Source organism: Ammospiza caudacuta, chromosome 21 (genome assembly GCF_027887145.1).
Source record: "Ammospiza caudacuta isolate bAmmCau1 chromosome 21, bAmmCau1.pri, whole genome shotgun sequence".
NCBI lineage: Eukaryota > Metazoa > Chordata > Aves > Passeriformes > Passerellidae > Ammospiza > Ammospiza caudacuta.
Window position 1 is genome coordinate 4410644 of NC_080613.1, and position 20254 is coordinate 4430897.

The following is a 20254-nucleotide window of genomic DNA, read 5'->3' on the forward strand; positions in this document are numbered from 1 at the left end:
TGGGGGGAAAAATATCCAACAAGTCCCTGAAGCATAGCAAACCCTGTCCTGAGCAGCAGAGAGGTGAGAAACCATGGTAGCCAGCACAGAGGCATTATCAAACAGGCTGGCGAGTGACACACTGCAGAGATTAATACTTAATAAATGTCACTGGCCTCCTGACAGCTCCTCTGCTTTGGCCTCTTGCAGCAACCCAGCAAAACCCTCCAAACAAACCATGAGGAGCAGCTGATCCAGGTGCCAGGGGTGGCCTGTCCCTCCTCCTGCAGGTGCCACCATCCCAGGGGACAGCTGGGCTGTGCTGGCTGCAGACCCCCCTGTCCCACCCAGCCTGGGGATGCTGCAGGCCAGGGGGACACACCAACCCAGCTGGGGGCCACAGGAGCCCCCCAGATCCTTCCCTGCATCCCCCTGAGCCTCCTTGAGCACCCACCCTGAATTTACAGCCTGCTTGATCCCCCCAGATCCTTCTCTCCATCCCCCTGAGCCTCCTTGAGCACCCACCCTGAATTTACAGCCTGCTTGATCCCCCCAGATCCTTCTCTCCATCCCCCTGAGCCTCCTTGAGCACCCACCCTGAATTTATAACCTGCTTTCCTTTCTCTGTGTGTGCAGCTCTGGGAGGGAGAGCTGTGGCTGCAATGTGGGCAGGAGCCACCCGTGTCACCGTGCCTCAGTTTCCCCAGGCACAGGCTCTCACTCTGAGGTCCAAGATGAAGGACACCTTGTAGATGACAGTAATTATTCACTGTTGCTTTTTCTTTAGGTCCTCTAAAGGATTTCTCTCAATCCCTCAAGGATGCTTGTGGGATCTATTGCAGGCAGATGCTGAGATGCAGCTCCTGTTTGCCCATCAGTAGCTCTAGGCCTGTCCTCAGGCTATTTAACATGGAAGGTACAGGAATTACCCACAGGGGTTTATATCCTCACCCCAGTGTCCTGTCTTCAGCAGAGTCCATGCCAGAGACCCCAGAGGTACAAAATCCTGGGCAAGACAGTTTGTAGCTTATTAAATTTAATCCTGGCCAACACCACTGTTGATCCAGTTTGTTCTGAGTTTGGAGATCCTGCTGAACTCCACTGTGAATTTTCATGGCAGGGCACCCTGCAGCTCTGCCTGCTCTTGGTTTGGGAGGTACCCTCGTCTAACTGCATTGAAAGTCTCCTGTTTTGGTGCTGCAGAGGCCAATTTGTGCTCCTCTACCTCAGTCATTGCTTTGTATGCCTCTGCCTTCCTTGTCTTCACCTCTATCCCATCCCCTCTTCTTCTAAAACTAAATAGCCTTAAATCTTTTTAATCTCTTCTCATGGATTATTGATACTATTTGTTGCAATTCTTTGGATCTTTTCCATTTCTGCTCTGTGCTGGCAGACATGATGGGGTGATGAGCAGACTCTGCTGAAGGTGAAGTTTTATAAAGTCGCAGCATCTCTGCTGCCTCTCCCTGCTCTGTCCAAACTTTGGCAAGGGGCAGCTGCTCCCCATCACACCCTCTGCTCCTGGAGCTCCCTGCTGCAGTGCCAGGCTGCTTCCCTGTGGTTTTCTCTCTCAGGAGGAGCCCCCATCCAGCAGCAGAAGGATCTGTAGTTTTCTCTCTGTGTGTTTTGTTGCAGTTGAGATCCGCAGTCGCGTTTCCCAGCCCCGGCTCCTTTTTGAGTTCTTGACTGCTCAGCCACTGCTGGGACTCACAGAGCTGTTCTGAGTCCCCCAGGCCTTGTTGCTGCAGGGTCCAGAGCCTCTCTGGACCCCCCCAGACACACAGGTGCTGCTGCTGCTCCCCATTATCCCTTGGCAGCATCCCTGTGTAATGGGGAGCAATCCTGTTCCCCTTCCTGACTCTCTCCAGTTCTCCCCCATCACATCCACAGCCTCAGCAGCTCCTTGTGTTTGCACATCCAAACCCACCAGGGAGTGATGCAGGCAGTGCACAGGCTCCTGTTTAACTGGGGAGGTGGCCCAATTTATACAGAATTATTTGTGGCCAAGGGCTGGCAGGCAGGGCTCCCCACTGCCTTCTCTTTGTGTCCTGCTCTTGGGGGTCTCAGGGAGAAATCCCCTTTACAAAAGGGTTTTCCCCACTCATCCAGCTCACCTGGATACTTATCAGTTAAATATTATTAGTTAAATATTATTATTAGTTAAATCAGTTTAGTTTTGGTGGCTTTTTTTTTTGTTTTGGTTTTTTGGGGGGTTTTTTTGGGTTTTTTTTTTGTTATTGGAAGGCAACCAGGCTGAATCCCTGATTTTATCCCCTGGGTTTCCTTCAAGTTTGGCTTTTACTGCTTTTCCAACTTGCTGAAGGGGTTATCTCACTCCTGTTTCAGCCACAAGGGAATGAACCTTGATGTCCATCTGAAATGTGCTGGGTGCATGCTGGGTTTTCTGCCATCCCGACCACAGCAGTGTCAACTCTGTCAGAAGCTGAGCTAAACCCTGCCCACCTTTAAGCTGGGGGGAAAACATGATTTGGTCTCATGCTAATTGTACTGAAGGCTGAGTGACTTTTTTACTCTTTTCTTATTCCTTGGTGAACTCCAGCTGCCCCCGAAGCATTCAGGAGCCATCCCCCAAATACCAAAACCTGCAGGGAAGCACTGAAGGCCAAAACAAGGAAACAAAGCTGCTAGGAGCAATTGGAGAGGAGATTGCTGAGATTTCTGCCAGAGAATTGAGAAGCTCCAGCTCCTGCAGTGGGACTCCCCAGCCCAGGTAGGCAGGCTCTCAGCTGACAAGAAAATCAGAATTTTATGGAGCTGAAGGTCACCCTTGGGCCAGCTGTGGGGGGACAGAGAGCAGCAACGTGGTCACCATGGTGCTGGAAATGTCATGTCCAGCCAGAGCATTTGTTTTGCTTTCCTATTGTCTGCTGTGCTAAAGAAAGCTTTGTTGGCAAATAGACTTCATGGGAAGTTTATCTCCCTGCTGCTGACTTTGTGCAAAGCAAAACAAAACAAAAAAAAAGAAAAAGAAAAAAAAAAGAAAAAAAAAAAGAAAGAAAGTAATAATAAAAAGAATCCAACATAAATTCCCAGGGGGAATCAGGAGGTCAAGTTTAAAAATAAAATAAAATAAAGGAAGCAAAAAAACCTGCACCAAACAACCCATCAGCACCAGCTTGAGGATGAAGAGAAGTGCTGTGGGCTGAGGAATAATGGTTTGAGGTTTGCATCGTTATCAGTGCCCCACATTTACAATGCTCTCTGAAAAGTATCAGGGCTTGTGCAGCATAATGGGAGCAACCTGGGGGTCCCTCCTTCAAGACCAGGAGGGCCAAAATGAAGATTTGCATGAGGCATTGCAGCCTGTCACCCTGCAGGAGAGAGGCCTTGGAGGGGCTGGGTGAGAATCACTGGCTCATGTTAATACCTGTGTTTGTTAATGAGGTCCAGAGGTGTCTGTGCCTCCCTTGTCTAATTGAAAAGGTGAAAGAGCCATTTTGCAAAAGGGGAAACTGAGGCACACAGAGGCTGGCCTTGCCCAAGTTACCTTTTTGCACTGAAAGCAAACACATTTCCTCTCCTCTGTGCACATCCCTGTGCTGGTGCTGCCTTTCCCAAGGCTGGATCTCCTGCAGCCCTCAGGATTATTCAGCACATCTCCCTCCTGACCTGCCACAGGCTCCTTTATTCCCCGCTGGGCTCCCCAGGTGGATTTGCCAGCACAGCTCATTCCTGCCCTGCAGGACCTCTGCTATTTCAGGCCAGGCTGCCTGCAGCTCCCCCAGGTTTCTCTCCTCCATCCTCCCTCCCTGCAGCTGCTGACAGCTGTACAGACCCTGTGGAGCTCCAGCAGCATGGCCAGGTGACACTTTGGCTTGGGCACAAGGTCTCCCCACCTGGGATTGGCAGGGAGGGGAAATCTAGGCTGTCACGTCCAATTATATTTTTCCCTGGGTGACCTTTGTTTCCATAACACAATTTTTATTATTTGACTTTGTAATATTGATTTTGATTTCCTTTTTTGATTCGTTTTCCTTTCACTCTTTTCCTGCAGCGGAGTGACTTGGTTCACCTTCAGCATCTGCTTGCTCTGTGGTGTGAGGCAGGAAGGGTCACTTGTCCATGGAAAATGACCTGGAAGAAAAGCAAGGTTTTAAAGAGGGCTTGTGTATGAGCTGGGCTTGCTTCTGGTGCCCTAAATTGGTCCACTCCATCCTGTCCTTCCTGAACACCCCTTGGCTTCATGGTGAGTTGTCTCCCTCATCCAGAGGTGGATGGGAACTGCATTGCAATGAAGCAGCTCTGGATGTGGAGCTCCTCCAGTCTTTGCTGGCAGCAGGAGCATCTTCTGCTTGGGAGGGAGAGTTTTCCACAGAAATGTGTCCATCTCCTTGTGCTCCCTCTTCAGCAGCGACCAGTAATGATGCTTCAGATGGAGGAAGAGATCAGTTGCAGCAGGCAGAGTCTAAAGTGCATTTCCTACAAACCTGGTGTGTCCAGCAGCCTGTGCCACGAGATGACAAAGTGACAAAATTACAAACTTTCCTCTCCCCTGCCTGCTCAGTGCCCTGAGGTCTGTGATGCAATGTGGCACTAGGTGATGCCCAAGCCATCCAGAGGGTTTGGGACCATCTGTGTCTCTGGGAAGATGTCTCTGTGTCTCTGAGAAGATGCCCTCATTATCTGCAAGGGGAAAGCACTGCCCCAGATATCCTGTTCCCTTCCTCTGAAAGAAGCAGGGCCTTCCCTCCATTTCTGTCCCCCAGGAGGGTCAGGGCAGGCTTCAGAGCCCCTGCTCAGAGCTGCTTTTGCTCTTCAGGGACAGCACAGATGGACCATGATGTGGTCAGCAAAGTCAGCAGCTGAGCTCCAGCCATGCACAGCAAAGATCTTTATTCAATTATCTGCCAGGATGCCAATAAGCCCAGGAGGATGAGCCATCGATGTGAACCCCACGTGTGGGGGGTGAAGGGACAGCCAGACGTCTGAGCACTGAGAATTGCTGACAGAAACACCTGGGAGTGCCAGACACCTCGTTAGCCAGTGAATCCTCTGCTGGTGATTCACAAAATTTTGTTTCCACTGTGAAATATCGTCCCCACTAGAGGGAAAAGATTAAACCAGAGAAAGAACCTTTACAGCCTTTTCTCCCTCCACCCTCACCTTCCTAATTATTTTAAATGTACAAAGGGCTTGTCATAAGCTGTTTAATCTCTCTCTCAGTTTTTTTCTTTTAATAATCCCAGGGCCTGGGGTTCTTCTCAGCATCCTCCTCAGATCCACCTCATCTTCCTGTGGCAGCGTGGGGCCAACAATTTTTTTCCCTATTTACTTCTTTTCGCAAAGACTAAGACAAAGACATCAAAAAGCTTAACTTTAAGCTACCACTTTAACAGATATATGTGAAAGTGCAATTTATTTATTTTTTGATTAATCCACCAGTCCCAGTGACCTGAGTCTCTCCCTCCTGCCCACCTGGCTGTTGGTGTTTTACAGATGGGGAAGCCCTGAAACATTGAGTCACCCACCCCAAAAATCCATCCAATGGATTTGCTGGCCTTGGACTGGAGATTCGTCTGGGGAACAAAACAAAACAAAACAAAACAACAAACCAAAGGTCAGTCACCAAGCAGGGAAGGGACCAAGGTGTTTCAAGGTTGGGATGTTGCAATAGGACAAGGGGTAATGGCTTTACAATGAAAGAGGGTCAATTAAATTACATATAAGGAAGGAATTCTTTACAATGAGGGTGAGGAACCCTGGCACAGGTTCCCAGAGCAGCTGTGGCTGCCCCTGGTCCCTGGCAGTGCCCAAGGCCAGGCTGGAGCACAGTGAGAGGTGTCCCCAAATCCTTTCAGGGGGTTTGGAACTAAATGACCTCTAAGGCTCCCTTCCAGCCCTGACAATTCCCTGATTCCATCGCTCCTTGTCCCACCTGCAGGCAGAGGACAGCGAGCACCCGAGGGATGATCCCTGCCGGGCTTTTCTCCTCTTCCTCGCCCCGAGGCTTCTCCTGCGCAGGGCGGGGGGAGCCGGCGGCGCCCCCAGCCCCATGTGCCGGCAGATGCTGCCCTCTAGAGCCTGCACCCAAATCTCGCCTTTTTCCAAGGAAAAAGCTGCGAGAAAGCGAGTCCTGACAATCCTGACAGTCAGAGTGGGAGAACTGACGGAAACTCCTCCCGGGGTGAGAGCGCTCAGGGGGACCAGCCCCAGGGCCATGGGGGATGTACAGGGAGAGCCTGGACAGTCTGCCCAGACCATCGGCTCTCCAAATAAAAATAAAAATGAAAATAAAATAAATAAATTAAACATAATAATAAAACTAAAACTAAAAATTAAAATAAAAATAAAATAACAAGACAACAACAATAATAGTAGTAGTGGGAAGAAGAAGAGAAAGAAGAGGAGGAAGAAGAGGAAGAAGAAGAAGAAGGAGGAGGAGGAGAAGAAGAAGAAAAGAAGAAGAAGAGGAAGGAGGAGGAGAAGAAGAAGAAAAGAAGAAGAAGAGGAAGGAGAAGAAGAAGAAAAGAAGAAGAGAAGAAGGAGGAGAAGGAGAAGGAGAAGAAGAAGAAGGAGGAGAAGAAAAGAAGAAGAGGAGGGAGAAGAAGAAGAAGAAGGAGGAGGAGAAGAAGAAGAATGAGCAGGAGAAGAAGAAGGAGAAGAAAAGAAGAAGAAGAAGGAGGAGAAGGAGAACAAGAAGAAAAGAAAAAGAAGAAGATATTACTAATTTTAGTATTAAAAACTGCATTTCCCTAAATAATTTCCCTTATTATTAAGAAAAATAAATATAATTTATTTTAATACTAATTAGTAATTTAATACTAAATACTAATTTAATACTAAAATTAGTAATATTAATTAAAAACTAAAAAATACTAATACTAAATAGTAATTTAATACTAAAATACTAATTTAATACTACTAAATAATAATAATAATAACAATAATACTAATAGTTTCCCTTTACATAACTTCCCAGTTATTCCATGCTACTAAAGCCCACTCTGACCGGTTTTTTTGGGGTGAATGGCCACTTCCCCCTGCAGGGACAGACCCAGCAGAGCCCTGATCCCGCAAGCTGGAGGGGAACAGGAAAGCAGGGCTGGGATGGGATCAGCCGGGATTTGGGCTGAGCCTCACTAGAGGGCAGGAGAGCTCTGTAACTGCGCAGCTCCAGCCTCCCCGGCGTTTCTTGCACAATTTCCCCGTTCAGTGGGTCAGCTGTACAGCTCAGTGACTCAGGAAATGACCCTGTGGGGCTGCACTTTGTGGCTGTGGCTTTCCCTCGGTGCTCCCAGCCCGTCTGAGGCTGCCTCCAGAGAGGGGTTCCACCATCTGCAGCTTTTGCTGCCTGGGAGTTTCTCCCAGCGAAGAAATATTCGGGGAAGGAGGCTCCAGATGTTGCCCCCCACATCTGGCACGTCTCTGGCTGCAAGGTGAACTTCAGCACTGTGCTCTCATTGATAACAAAGCAGGTACCCACATATTCTTCATTTCTTCCTCCTGATGTAGCATCAGCACCTGGAAATTTGGCTTTTTGTGGGGTGTTCCAGCATTGCTCCCTCTTGAAGGCAACCAGCTCCTGCCATCCCTTTCCCTGTACCCAAATGTGCTGCAAGAACCATCCCTGTGGGTCTCACACTGCTCTGTACCAGCCTGAAAAGTGACATCTCTCTTCTCAGATCCTCTCCAGCCTCAGCTCTGCCCTTAACAACACGCTCAGATGGACACCATCAGCTCTGAGCTGTTTCTCCCCTGCTGACTCCAGGGGATATTTAGAAGCATCAGGTTTTCCCAGCGTTGTGAGTTACATCTCAATGCAGAAACCACGAGAGAAACTCCAGCATCCCCCGGAAGGCAGCACATCATGGGCACAACGGGGCTTTTTATATCAGAGACTATGAAAAGACCTTCCAATTTAGTAGCTGTTCTGTTCATATCTCACATTATTGCACACAAGCTCCTTCTCCCTTGCCCAAGCCTGAAAACGGGAGGGTGTAAGAATAGCAGCTTGTTACTTCATCTGTCTGCTTCCTGTGTGTACTCCCAGTCGGGTCTGCTCTCATTAGCATCACCCTCTGCAGCTCCCTGTTACTACTGCTCACTAATACCAGTGAGTCAGCACAGCTCAGCGTGGCTGCCACAGCCACCATTTACATCTGTGTGAGCCAGGGGAAAGCCTCCACCTAAATCTTGCTTTTTTAAAATTGGGTTTATTAAGCAAATGCACTCAGGAGCTCTCCATAAGCCTCTCAACAAAAAAAAACTGAGAGAAAAATGCATACTCTGCCTCTTAGACATTTCCTGCTATATATTCTGCCTGGCCCTGGGTGTGTGAGATGTTTAAACAGGCTCATGAAGTCACTTTCAAAGTTGTGTGTAAGGAAAGCTTACAAAAATAGCAGCCTCGTGAATGATTTATTTGGTAAAGGAAGTAAACAGCCTCTGACAACTCACCAGGCTGCAGATTTATTGGCCCGTAGCACAGGGCTACCTGTAAGTCATTGTTGAGATGTTTGTCCCTAATTAAGTTGTAGAAATGAGTTTATTTTCAAACAGGACCATAATTATTTTATTATTGCCCGGAGCCCTCTCCCCGGGCTGTGCTGTCACCTCCCTGTGGAGTGAAACCACTTGTCCCCAGGGAGCTGCCACTGCCACTGGGCTCAGATTAAAGCAGTGTGTGCGGGCTGGGGTGGCAGACACGGAGCTGGGGTGCCAGGGGACAGGAGCAGGGTCACAGAGCTGGCTGGGGCTGCTCTGGGCCTTCCAGCAGCCCTGCTGGGCAACCTGGGCTCACGTTTGCCTGCCCTGAGTGTGGGTTTGGGGTGTCTGTGGATGCTGTGAGGATGCTCTGGTGTGACAGTGTCTACAGGGGTTTTCAGGATGAGAGAAGAGAGGTAGATCTGACTCCATGTTTCAGAAGGCTTGATTTATTATTTTATGATATATATATTACATTACAACTATACTAAAAGAATAGAAAGAAAGGTTTCATTTCAAAAAGCTACCTAAGCTAAGAATAGAATAGAAAAGAATGATAACAAAGGTCTGTGGCTCTGACAGAGAGAGAGAACTACCTCTGCCGTGAGTGGTCACTAATTCTAAACATCTACACGAGACCAATCACGGGTCCTGATGTCCATCCCACGATCCCGATGCCCATCCCAGGATCCCAATGCCCATCCCAGGATCCCGATGCCCATCCCTCGATCCCAATGCCCATGCCAGGATTCCCTCCCAGGATCCCAATGCCCATGCCAGGATTCCATCCCAGGATCCCAATGCCCATGCCAGGATTCCATCCCGGGATCCCGATGCCCATCCCTCGATCCCGATGCCCATCCCTCGATCCCGATGCCCACGCCAGGATCACATCCCTTGATCCCGATGCCCATCCCTCGATCCCGATGCCCATCCCGGGATCCCGATGCCCATTCCAGGATCCTGATGCCTATCCCTCGATCCCGATGCCCACACCAGGATCACATCCCTTGATCCCGATGCCCACCCTTCGATCCCGATGCCCATCCCGGGATTCTACCCCAGGATCCCGATGCCCATCCCTCGATCCCGATGCCCATCCCGGGATTCTACCCCAGGATCCCGATGCCCATCCCACGATCCCGATGTCCATCCCAGGATCCCGATGTCCATCCCAGGATCCCGATGCCCATCCCGGGGCCCGGCGGTTCCGTGCCCGCCCCGCCGCCGGCCCCGCCCCGCGGTTCCCTTTGTGGCCGGGAGGCGGCGCCGGGCGCTGGGCGTGCGCGGCGGGAGCCCCGGGCCGCCCCTTCCCGTCGCGGCCCGCGGAGCGGGCAGGGGGCGGGCGCAGCTCCACGGCCGCCGCTGGAGCCGCTCCCGCATCGCGCCCGGCAGCAGCGGGAGCCCGGCAGCCCCGAGCGCCGGCTCCGTGCGCCGCCGGGCCTGAGCGCCGAGCGCCGGCTCCGACATGTCCGGCAAGATCGAGAAAGCAGGTGAGCGCCGGGAGGGAGGCCCGGGGCAGCCGGGAGGGAGGGACGCGCCGGGCCGGCCGCGCTCGCCGCCCGCCCGCGGAGCCGCCGGAGGAGCCGGAGCCGCCGGGGCTGCGGGAGCTGCGGGAGGTGCCGGCGGTGCCGCGGGCCTGGCGGGCCCGGCGGGGCGGGGGGAGCCGGGCAGGGACCCCCGCGCCCGGCCAGGCTCCCCCGGGGGCTCCTGACAGCGCGGGCGGGCAGCGGGGCCGGGGCTGGGCCCGGGGCCGCGGGGGATGCTCTGCGCGTCCCCCCGGGGCTGCTCCTGCGGTGCCCGAGCGCTGTTTGGCTCGGGCTTTGTGTCTCCGCCGCGTTTTCCTTTTTCCTCGTTGTTTGCCTCTTTTCCCCCCTAGTTCCTTTATTTTATTTTTTGTGTTCTCGCACCCGTTCCGTCCTTGCCGTGCAGCCGAGCATCAGCACAGCCGGGCGCTGCAGCGCTTTGGGGCCTACAATGATTAATTTCAACTTCTCCCAACTTTCCTCTCCTGGTGTTTGTGCAGGATGAGAAAAGATGAGTCCGTGGGCAAATGTCAGAGGGACCTTGCAGGTTTTTTCCTCCCTCTTCCCCTCTGCCTGGGGTGCTCACGAGAGCCCGAGCCAGGGGAGGCTGCTGAGGTTCCTCCAGCTCTCATAAGGAAACGCTCAAGCACGGATCATATTGTCTCTCCGTGCTTCTGGAGTCGTGCCTGCTTCTCAGTTGTCACTTTAGATGGTTGAATGACCCTGTTTTTCTCTGTAGTGGGAGTAGTACGCTTAAAGATTCAATTAGTGTTGTGCAAATCAAGCGGCGAAGTTACGTAGTTTAATTATGTTGCATTTAATTAGCAGAGGAAGAAATCGATGCTGTTTTGTATATTTCATTGTGGGGAGTGGCTCGGCTGTCTCCTCCTGGGTGAACGCAGGGCAGGAGCATCCAGGCTCCCCAGGACAGGAGCATCCAGGCTCCCCAGGACAGGAGCATCCAGGCTTCCTAGGACAGGAGCATCCAGGCTCCCCAGGGCAGGAGCATCCAGGCTTCCTAGGACAGGAGCATCCAGGCTTCCCAGGGCAGGAGCATCCAGGCTTCCCAGGGCAGGAGCATCCAGGCTCCCCAGGACAGGAGCTTCCAGGCTTCCTAGGACAGGAGCATCCAGGCTTCCCAGGGCAGGAGCTTCCAGGCTCCCCAGGACAGGAGCATCCAGGCTTCCCAGGACAGGAGCTTCCAGGCTTCCCAGGGCAGGAGCTTCCAGGCTCCCCAGGACAGGAGCTTCCAGGCTTCCCAGGGCAGGAGCATCCAGGCTCCCCAGGGCAGGAGCATCCAGGCTTCCTAGGACATGAGCATCCAGGCTTCCTAGGACAGGAGCATCCAGGCTTCCTAGGACAGGAGCATCCAGGCTTCCCAGGGCAGGAGCTTCCAGGCTCCCCAGGGCAGGAGCATCCAGGCTCCCCAGGGCAGGAGCTTCCAGGCTTCCCAGGACAGGAGCTTCCAGGCTTCCCAGGGCAGGAGCTTCCTGGCTCCCCAGGACAGGAGCATCCAGGCTTCCCAGGGCAGGAGCTTCCAGGCTTCCCAGGGCAGGAGCTTCCAGGCTTCCCAGGGCAGGAGCTTCCAGGCTTCCCAAGGCAGGAGCTTCCAGGCTTCCCAGGGCAGGAGCTTCCAGGCTTCCCAGGGCAGGAGCTTCCAGGCTTCCCAGGGCAGGAGCTTCCAGGCTTCCCAGGGCAGGAGCTTCCTGGCTCCCCAGGGCAGGAGCATCCAGGCTTCCTAGGACAGGAGCTTCCAGGCTTCCTAGGGCAGGAGCTTCCAGGCTTCCCAGGGCAGGAGCTTCCAGGCTTCCCAGGGCAGGAGCTTCCAGGCTTCCCAGGGCAGCGGCCAGGGATGCAGGAAGGATCCCGGTTCCAGGGGATGCGGGTCGGTAGCATCTCCTCCTGGCCGTGCTCATCGCAGCCTGGTGTGCTCCGTGTGTTCCGCGGCGGCCCCGGGGGATGAGCAGCCTGCCAGCCGCCTCTCCGTGCAGCACCTCGGCGTGCTTCCAGCTCTCCGCGCTGAGTTACTGTCTGACAAGTGTGCTCGGCATCAGGGGACAAATATTGCTCCAGAAATATCCCAGGTTAATCCCGTGCACCGTCCCTTTCAGAGGATCCCGGCGTAGCTTTGCTCCTGCTGAGCTTTTCCGTGCTTGTCCCTTACTCCAGCGAGCAGGGAAGGTGTTAGCAGAGTACACAGACCTCGGGCCAGCTCTGGAATAATTGCCACTTGTTTATGCTGGAGGTGAATTTGGCTTGGGACTTAGTAACTGTAGACAGTAATTACAGACGTATAAATAAGTGATCACGTTTTGTTTATTCGCGTGCAGTAAATAACCCTGGGAGAATAGTAAATAGAGCTCCACACCAGAGAGGCAGCGAGAGGAGTTCAGGCACAGGAAGATCACTCTGGAGACACACACAAACTCAGCACGGTTCCATAAACAATAGAGCAGAGAGGCCAAGAAATACCATATAAATATAAAATGCCATATAAAATACCATATAATAGCAATAAAATACCATATAAAAGTCATACCCTGCACAACCTAGAGACCAGCCACACTGAGCTCCCACTGAAGAATTCAAGGATGGTGCAAGATCCATCCCCAGGTCGGTGCTGTGAGTGTGCAGGTGGAAGGTGCAGTGGGAGAAGCCCTGATGCAGGGACATTTGTTCTAGTGGAAATCTATCACAGTGATGATTTGCTGAACAAGAGAAACTGTAAATCTGGGAATCTATCATCTTTCAACTGCTTGTACTTTCATTTCTTTAGGAAGGATATTAAAAAAAAATAATAGTCCAGTCCAAATATAAATGGGAAGAGAAGAGACAGGAAAGGAGGGCTGGGAGCCAGCTGTTCCAGAGCAGCACTGTCTCCATTTCTGTTCCTGAGTGTTTGAACTTCTGATTGACACAAACAGTTTGGTTAATAGCGTCACCGAATAAACACAGCCTGTAACACCACAGCCACTCAGGGGTAATGTTTGTCAAAACGTGTACAGTAGCAGAACAAAGGATACAGGCTCATGAAACAAATGCTGTGAGGTCCAAGGTCTGTGCATTTGTGTACATTTGAATTTATTTTTTCTTACAGGGACAGAAATTCATGCATTATGTTATAAATAAAATAGACTATTGCCTGGTCACAAGCCATGGTGACAAACTTTGGAGTGGGCTTTGGTTTAACTTGTGTGTCCATCTAGACAGACTGCTGTAAAAAATGTGTTACCCCTTGCACGGTTAGACCCCCAGAGACCCTCAAACATCTGCTCCCCGGGTCCTTAACTGAAACACCTTGTTGGCACTCAATAAAAAACAATAATAAATGATTAGAGATAACAGCTTCCATCCTGTCCATGAGGGAAGAGCAGACAAGGCTCCCTCTGGAGCCTCTCAGTGCTGCTGTTTAATCAACAGAAGGGTCACTGTAGAGCAATTCAGAGCTGTGCTTTGCAGTGAAGGGCAGCCATCTGGTAGTGTAGAAGATGGTGTATTTGGGGTTTGCTGGTGTTAGAGCCCCTGCTTTGTTAGGCTCCCACCAGGAGACTTCCAGACACTTTTCCAAAGCAGAAACCTCCTTGGCTGGAAGAGGAGGAGTGGCCACTGGCTTCTCTTTACTCCAGAACTGTGACTTTTTGCCTTCACTTTCAGAAAATATTTGCTCTCTCCCTTTTTGATGTGAAATCCAAAATAGAGATGCCAAGAAAGAGCAGAGAAGGTCACAGATTCTGCTTTGGTTTCCTGTTTCCATGGCGATGCACGAATTCCTGTTTTTATTTACCTGATGGATTACGTGCTGCAGGGAATTCAGCTACTCTGCATCATTCAGGGAGAGTAAGGGAGGAATTAGACACCAAAAGCTTGTCACGAAACAAGTCAAAAATGCCCTTTTATTAAAACCAAAGAACATATGGGTGCCATATTTTGAAGGTTTATTCTACTTGGTGTTTTCAGTCTTAGTCTTGTTATTTCTTTCAGGGTTTTCATTTCCCTTCAGCTGCCTGCTGAAGGTTGTTTGAGAGAGCTGTTTCAGGTGTTAGGTACCTGGAGTGCAGGCAGTCATCTCTGTTCTGCTCAGGACTCATTGGGATGTGTTTATTCCCTGCAGACCAAAAACACTGTTGGCTTTACCTTTTACTCATAAGCACTTGCCTGATAAGCAAATTCTCCTCAAATTGTCACCCTTTAGTATTGGTGGGATAAACATCTAGGGGTAGTTCCAGGAGAACTCTGTTTTTAAGAAAATGACAAAATTGAAGAAGCAATTCAGGAGATCACATTATTCCCATCTTTGTAGGAATTTAATGTTCTGTTTGGAGTCCTTCAGGCCAATTTATGTGATCCTGAATTGTTCCTCTGTGGATGTTTTTGTACAAATGTGAAGTTTCCTGGAGATTTTGTTTTTGCAGAGGGTATATTTTGAACTGTCATCATGCCTTGGATCATTTTATGGAAATTAGCCTGCCTGTTTTATATACCTGTTCAGTTTCATGCAGTTTCTCTTTGTCTGTCATGCTTAGGTGGGTTACTAGGCAGGACTCTCAGTTCTGTTTTGCATTCACAGCTGCACTGTATTTCTCAATACTAAGTGAGGGGTTTCAGGTTAGAAAATTTTGCAGTTGACCAGCTTAAGTGCTTCTCTGCTGGTGGTGTTCAAGCAAAGTAAGAGTTACCTGCAAATCTGAAAATGAGACCCTTCAAAAAACTTCTCTCTCAACCCCAAAGGTAATTCAGTTCCAATTCTTCCTTTGTCAGGCTTTTAGCACCTCCCGTTTCCTCCTGTGTGCTGCTCCCATAGAGACATCCCACGTGTGTTTTACTGTAACTCCTTTAAACAGCACCAACCATTCAGGCTGTGTTGTTGTATTGCACGAAATAGTTTATTTAGTTGTTGTTTTTGTACTGGGTGTTTGGTAATTTTCACACGGTCAGGTACAAGATGATTGCTGGTTTCTACAAAATGGCACAAGGAGCAGAATTTGGCATCTTTTGTAGGCCACTGTAGGCTGACAGGTGGTGTGTTCCAAAATGCAGCCTGTGGGATAACTGCTGCAGGATTGAGATGGTCTTAGCAGTTGTAAGAAGGAAGTGGGCAAGGAGTGGAGCAAGAAGACAGCTGAAGGCTGCTGGAATGTGAAGCAGCTGGGTTGTGCCTTAGTCAGTGAAAATCATAAACTGGAAACAATTGCTAAATTTATTTTCAGCGTAAGCAATCGTTTTCCTTGAACCACAGTGACTAAATATATCTGTTGGTTGTGATTTTTATGTGGTGGTAACTCACTGGCTCTTGCTAACCTCCTGGCAAGACAAGAGAGGAGTGCAAGTTCACTGTCAGTCAAGATCGTAAAACAAATATCCCTCATTTAGATCTCTTGATTCACTTGTGTGCCTCTGCTTGCTGCAATGTATTGCCTGAGTGGAAGAAACCTGGGTGTTTTTTTCTAGGGAAGGGAGTCAGTCTCTAACTCCTCTTTCAGATTTCCTTGGGGTTCTGTTCATATTTTTGGAAGTTTTGAATTGCAGTTGATGCTCTAGTAACTCTAGTGTAGGTGCAGGTAGAGTCTAATGCAAAGGTGTGGTCTTTCTTTTTAAAGAAATATACATTAAGACCTAATTTATTCCAAAGTGGAAAGCCTGAGGGTAGAACTGGCAAAATGAGCTTTGCTGTTGACTTACAGATCCTTGGAAGGAGAGCATTCCATCCAGAATCTTAACAGCATTTGAGCTGCGAGTGAAGGAACGCGAGGAGTTAACTTTCTAAACTTCATTTTAAAGAAGCTGGAGAGATGTTGTCCCTTCCTTGGCAGAGGCATTTGATGGCTGATCAGGTTTAATTCAATCACTCAATCATTTATGTGTATTATAGGTAGCTCTCAGTTGAGCTAGTGGGAGCTGGAGTTGTTTGTTACCGTAGCACCCAGTTTGGAAGATCCCTTGTACCCCAGCAAAGGTAAGATGATAAAGAATATTTTCTGTCTTTGTGCCAGATAAAACACCTGAAACTATGTTGTATATTAAAAATAACAAATTACATGTCAGAATTACAGGTAAGGTGATTTAATAGCCTCCTTCCTCTCTCCCCCTCCTCACCACACCCATCATTTTGCATAGTTTGAATACATGTAGTGGATAGAACTTGTTCAGTTTTCCAAAGCATACAGTCACAACATTTTTTCTGCTGGAACTGGAGATTTGGGATCTTTTGCTAGTTGGGAAGCTCTTGCCCTCTGTGTACTGTTGCTTAGCATGAAATGAATCCTTCCAGCTTATATTCTGCCTGTAGAGACATTACATTATCTAGAGAAAAATCCTATACATGGAGAGGGCTCCTTCAGCTTCTCAGATTTGTGACAGAATAGGCTTTTCTCTCTGAAAAGAATTGAAAATTTATTATGCTGTAAGTGCCTGAATACTTGAAAAATACTGCTTTGGAGTTGCATTTTTCCTTTTTGTTTGTTAGCATATGACTATGGGATTCAGCCAGTGACATGGAAAGAGTATTAAAATCACATAGCTATTGCAAGGATATTAGCTTGGTTATTTGTAACTTTTGTCTTACTGGTTACAGTTGAGAAATATTGTAGAACATAATGGGGTGAGGGGATGGTAAGGTAGAACAGTGTGTCATTCTCAGGGCTTGAAATCAGAGGAAAAGGGAGAACAGGTTGAAGGAAAACTAGATTTATTGTCTTTGCAAGTTTGAATTTGCAGCCCCAGCACTGCAAGGTGTATAAAGAGGTGGCCAGAGAAGGAAAAAGGAGCATCACATGTGGATGGAATGGGTTGAAAGATGAGAAAATTGAGAGGATGCCCAACGCAGCAGTGATGGGAGAGGAGGGAGCAGGGGCTGCGTTGCGTGCGAGGAGAGCAGAGAGGAGAGGACAGGATGGATGGCAGAGGGGGAAATCAGGCAAGGAGGACGTTCCCAACGGCTTCCATGGAGTCTGCTCCAAGGCACAGAGACACAAGATGAATTTCAGCAATCCGGAAAAGCTGCAGGAATCCTGCAGGTTGGGACGTGCTGCCAAAGGAATGCTCTGCACTTGTGCTGTTCACGTCCTGCTGCATCCTGACAAATTACAGCTTTATTCCCTGACCCACTGCATCCACTCTTAAAAATACATTTCCAAGCTCTTCTTAAGGTGTCTGACACTGGCAGTGACAGAGCAAACAATTTCATCTGTGTGAGTGAGAAATGATGTCCTCACATGTTCTGTGGAGCAGCCTGAGCAGGCTGATGGATCACATTATTGATCTGCTTTTATTTGGGTTGCATATTTCAGTGAAAGTTCTCCAGCTTGGAAACAGTCTCTTCATGTTAAATCCCTTTGCTGTTTGAGCTGCTAGCACAGCTCACCTTCTGTGTTGTTTGTAAGAAAATGTTTCCTTGTGAGAGCAAGGGAGAAGTGAATAGAGACAAGCAGAGGGAAAAGCCTGTATCAGTGTTCACTTGGTGTTGTGGGAGGTACAATATTCACAGTATTTGGAGGATTGGTTCTCCTACACCTCCTTTCTATTGTATCATATTTAGGAAAGTATCTAAAAGATCTGAGAATTGATAAAAGCTATATTCTAAATAATTTTTTGGTTCCCATTTTATAACCACTCTGAGGGTCGAATAAGCACGGGTGGCACTGAAGAAGAGATTTCTTAATTACAGAAATGAGGCTTTTTGAATTGAAAAAAATACATGTTTTTTTATTATCTTACTTGATCTGGGTGGCAGTGTCTGCTGCTTTGGGTAGAGTTTTTCTGGTGCCATGAAAATGCTGTGCACTTTGTGATGTAAGTTAACATCTTGGCATGGCCATCAGTTCCTCTGAGGAAATCCTAATCCATTATTCTGCCCAGGGAGAGAGGTTAAAGCTTGCTTGCACTCTCATGCTCTCATTCTTTCTCTCTGAAGGCTTCATGGGGGGATGCCCTTTGTTGAGTACTTAACATATTCACTGAACCAGTCCCATTTATATTCTAAACAAGATCTTTAATTTCATCCCTGACATGTACAAAATCTTGGGGTTTGAAAGAAAATTTTCTTTTTCAGGCTTCTGGAAAGAAAGGAAAAAATCAGTGGAGGTTAAAATCAAAGAACAGTTACTCACAACTGGTAAGGTTGGAGGAAGCAGATACTGCAGCTTGGTTGGTTGATTAAACCTTGATAGAATTTTGCTGGGAGACAGAATAAATAGTTCTGTATCCATTCAGCTGTACTTTGCAGGGAGTCTTTAATAATTAAAATAGGAACCAAAACAAGTGTGTTTCAAATGTGCAGCACATATTGTTTTATCCCTTGTCTTCTGATGGGTTTTTTTGGGTCCTGTCTGTGCTGCCCAAGAGGTTCTGCAGTAGCCTCAGGAATTAATTCCATATTTAGAAAGTTTCCTTTACGAACCAAATGTAACAAAGGGCACCCAGGGAGATCAATATTGCAGTTCTGGTTGTAGAGTACATTCCAATCAATTATGGAGAGCAGAGCTCAGTGAATCCATCTGACAAAGGGTTCGGTTAGCAGGACAATACTGTTTAAACACAATTTTTCTTGGGTGTTTTATGATCCTTTCAGTTGTGCTCAAACCATATTAACTTTGTCAATTTGAGCATTTTGCCTTTTTTTTTTCCTTTTTAGTGCTTAATGCAGCCTTGCATTTCACATTTGACAGTGATGTGTGCTGCAGCTTTCATATACAAGAAAATTAAACATCCCTTTTTGGATATATATTTTCCATCTTAATTTTTTTAAGTCTACATTTTCTACTTTTCTCAGTAGAATTATATATAAGAATAATACATTTGAGGAACTAGGGAATTCTGCCAAAAGGTTTATTTAGAACTCATCTATGAATTTACAGGGATTTGCAGAAAATGTAGAGCACTGGTTTGTGCAGGAGGGGGTTTGTTTGTATAAATACCCTTGAAAGGTCACATGAAATCAGATGTTCAGGCTGATGCCAGATTTTTGACAGAGCATGGTAGGAGCAGTGCAGGGGCTGAGTTTAACTTTTACTGCTTGGAATTGCTTCTGCAGAGCTGCTGTGTGGGAAAAAATTGTGGTACCCAAAACCATGGTGCATCTGAAAGTCACATGATTTAAAAAAACCCCAAAATCTTGTATTGTTACAAGCAATACCTAGCACATAACTGACAAACTGAGGTGGGGAGTTTCTCTGTTTTCAGCTCAGTTTTTCTGTTCTTTTTATGTGTGTAGCTCTTTGCTCTTTCTCATTAGAATCAGTGTCACTTCTCTCCCCGGCTCTGTCTGGGATGTTGTTTTACAGGAGAAACACTTTGGAACATTGTGGAATCACTCTGTTAAAATGATGGAGTGAACTTAAGGAATGGTGTTTAAAGTCCATGAGCTGGCACTCTCAACTCTGGCCAGTTTTGTGATATTCAGGTACACAAAATCCCTTTAAAGAAGAACCAGGGAGTCTTCATGCATAACTTGGCACATCTCTCAGAGATAAGTTTGCTCCTTGTCTGCACCTCTCTTCCTTAATCTGTAACATCCTTACATAAGGCAGTGTGATAGCTCATCCATCCTCTATTACAACTCTTGGTTTTACTGGCCAATTTCTGTCAAACTTTGTGGAGGAATGGATATTAAAACTTATTTAAATTTCTGCACATTTTCAGTAGAAAGCTGAGGAGATAAGAGAGGCCTCCAAAAGGGCCTTCATTATGGCAAAATTGAAAACATAGCCGTCCCATGTTTGTAGCCATTTGGCAAACATGACTTGTGAATGGCCTGGAGTGGGGAATGCCAAGGAAAAGCAAATCTTTGGGGAAAAAAGCAAATATGTGTGTTTTGGAGACAGTTCAGAGGAGCCAGTCAAGGGCAGTGAAGGGTGGGCTGCCAATAAAGGGCTGGTAACAATTGCAGGGCGAAGAAACACTTAAAAACCATGCCGGGAGAGAATTTGTTCTTGTTAACTCTCTATGCCTATTTCCAGGTAGCCTTTAAACAAAGATGGTTTTGTTCCTGTGTGTCTTGGGTGAAAGCACTTGCATAAATTCCCTAAATATTCATTGGCAGCACTTAGATTTTATCCTGAAATACAACCTGCTTCATTAGACCTCAGAGGTGAGGTGTGTGTTTCACACAGAGGGCTCCCTGGGGACATCAGGTGCACCACAAGTGATACCCAGGAGAATTTCCCTGAGCTTCCATTTGGCTGGCAGCCTGCTGAGTGCCAAGCTCCAAACCCTATTTTGCTTTGGGCAGAGGAATTTATCTATAAATCCTGAGGGTCTTTTGGCAACAAGGTGTGTAAGGGTGTTAGTAACACTTAAAAGAATGTTGG

General features: G+C 48.2%; 1 protein-coding gene across 1 annotated transcript in view; it reads left to right on the forward strand.

The window, feature by feature from the left end:
* The first annotated feature begins 9792 nt into the window (after nt 1–9792).
* RAPGEF1 (Rap guanine nucleotide exchange factor 1) overlaps nt 9793–20254 on the forward strand; it is an 84761-nt gene continuing 74299 nt past the window's right edge. The window contains exon 1 of the mRNA XM_058818087.1: nt 9793–9917. Within this exon, the coding sequence (XP_058674070.1) occupies nt 9893–9917 (25 nt within the window). The 5' untranslated portion in view covers nt 9793–9892. The remainder of the gene's footprint in view (nt 9918–20254) is intronic.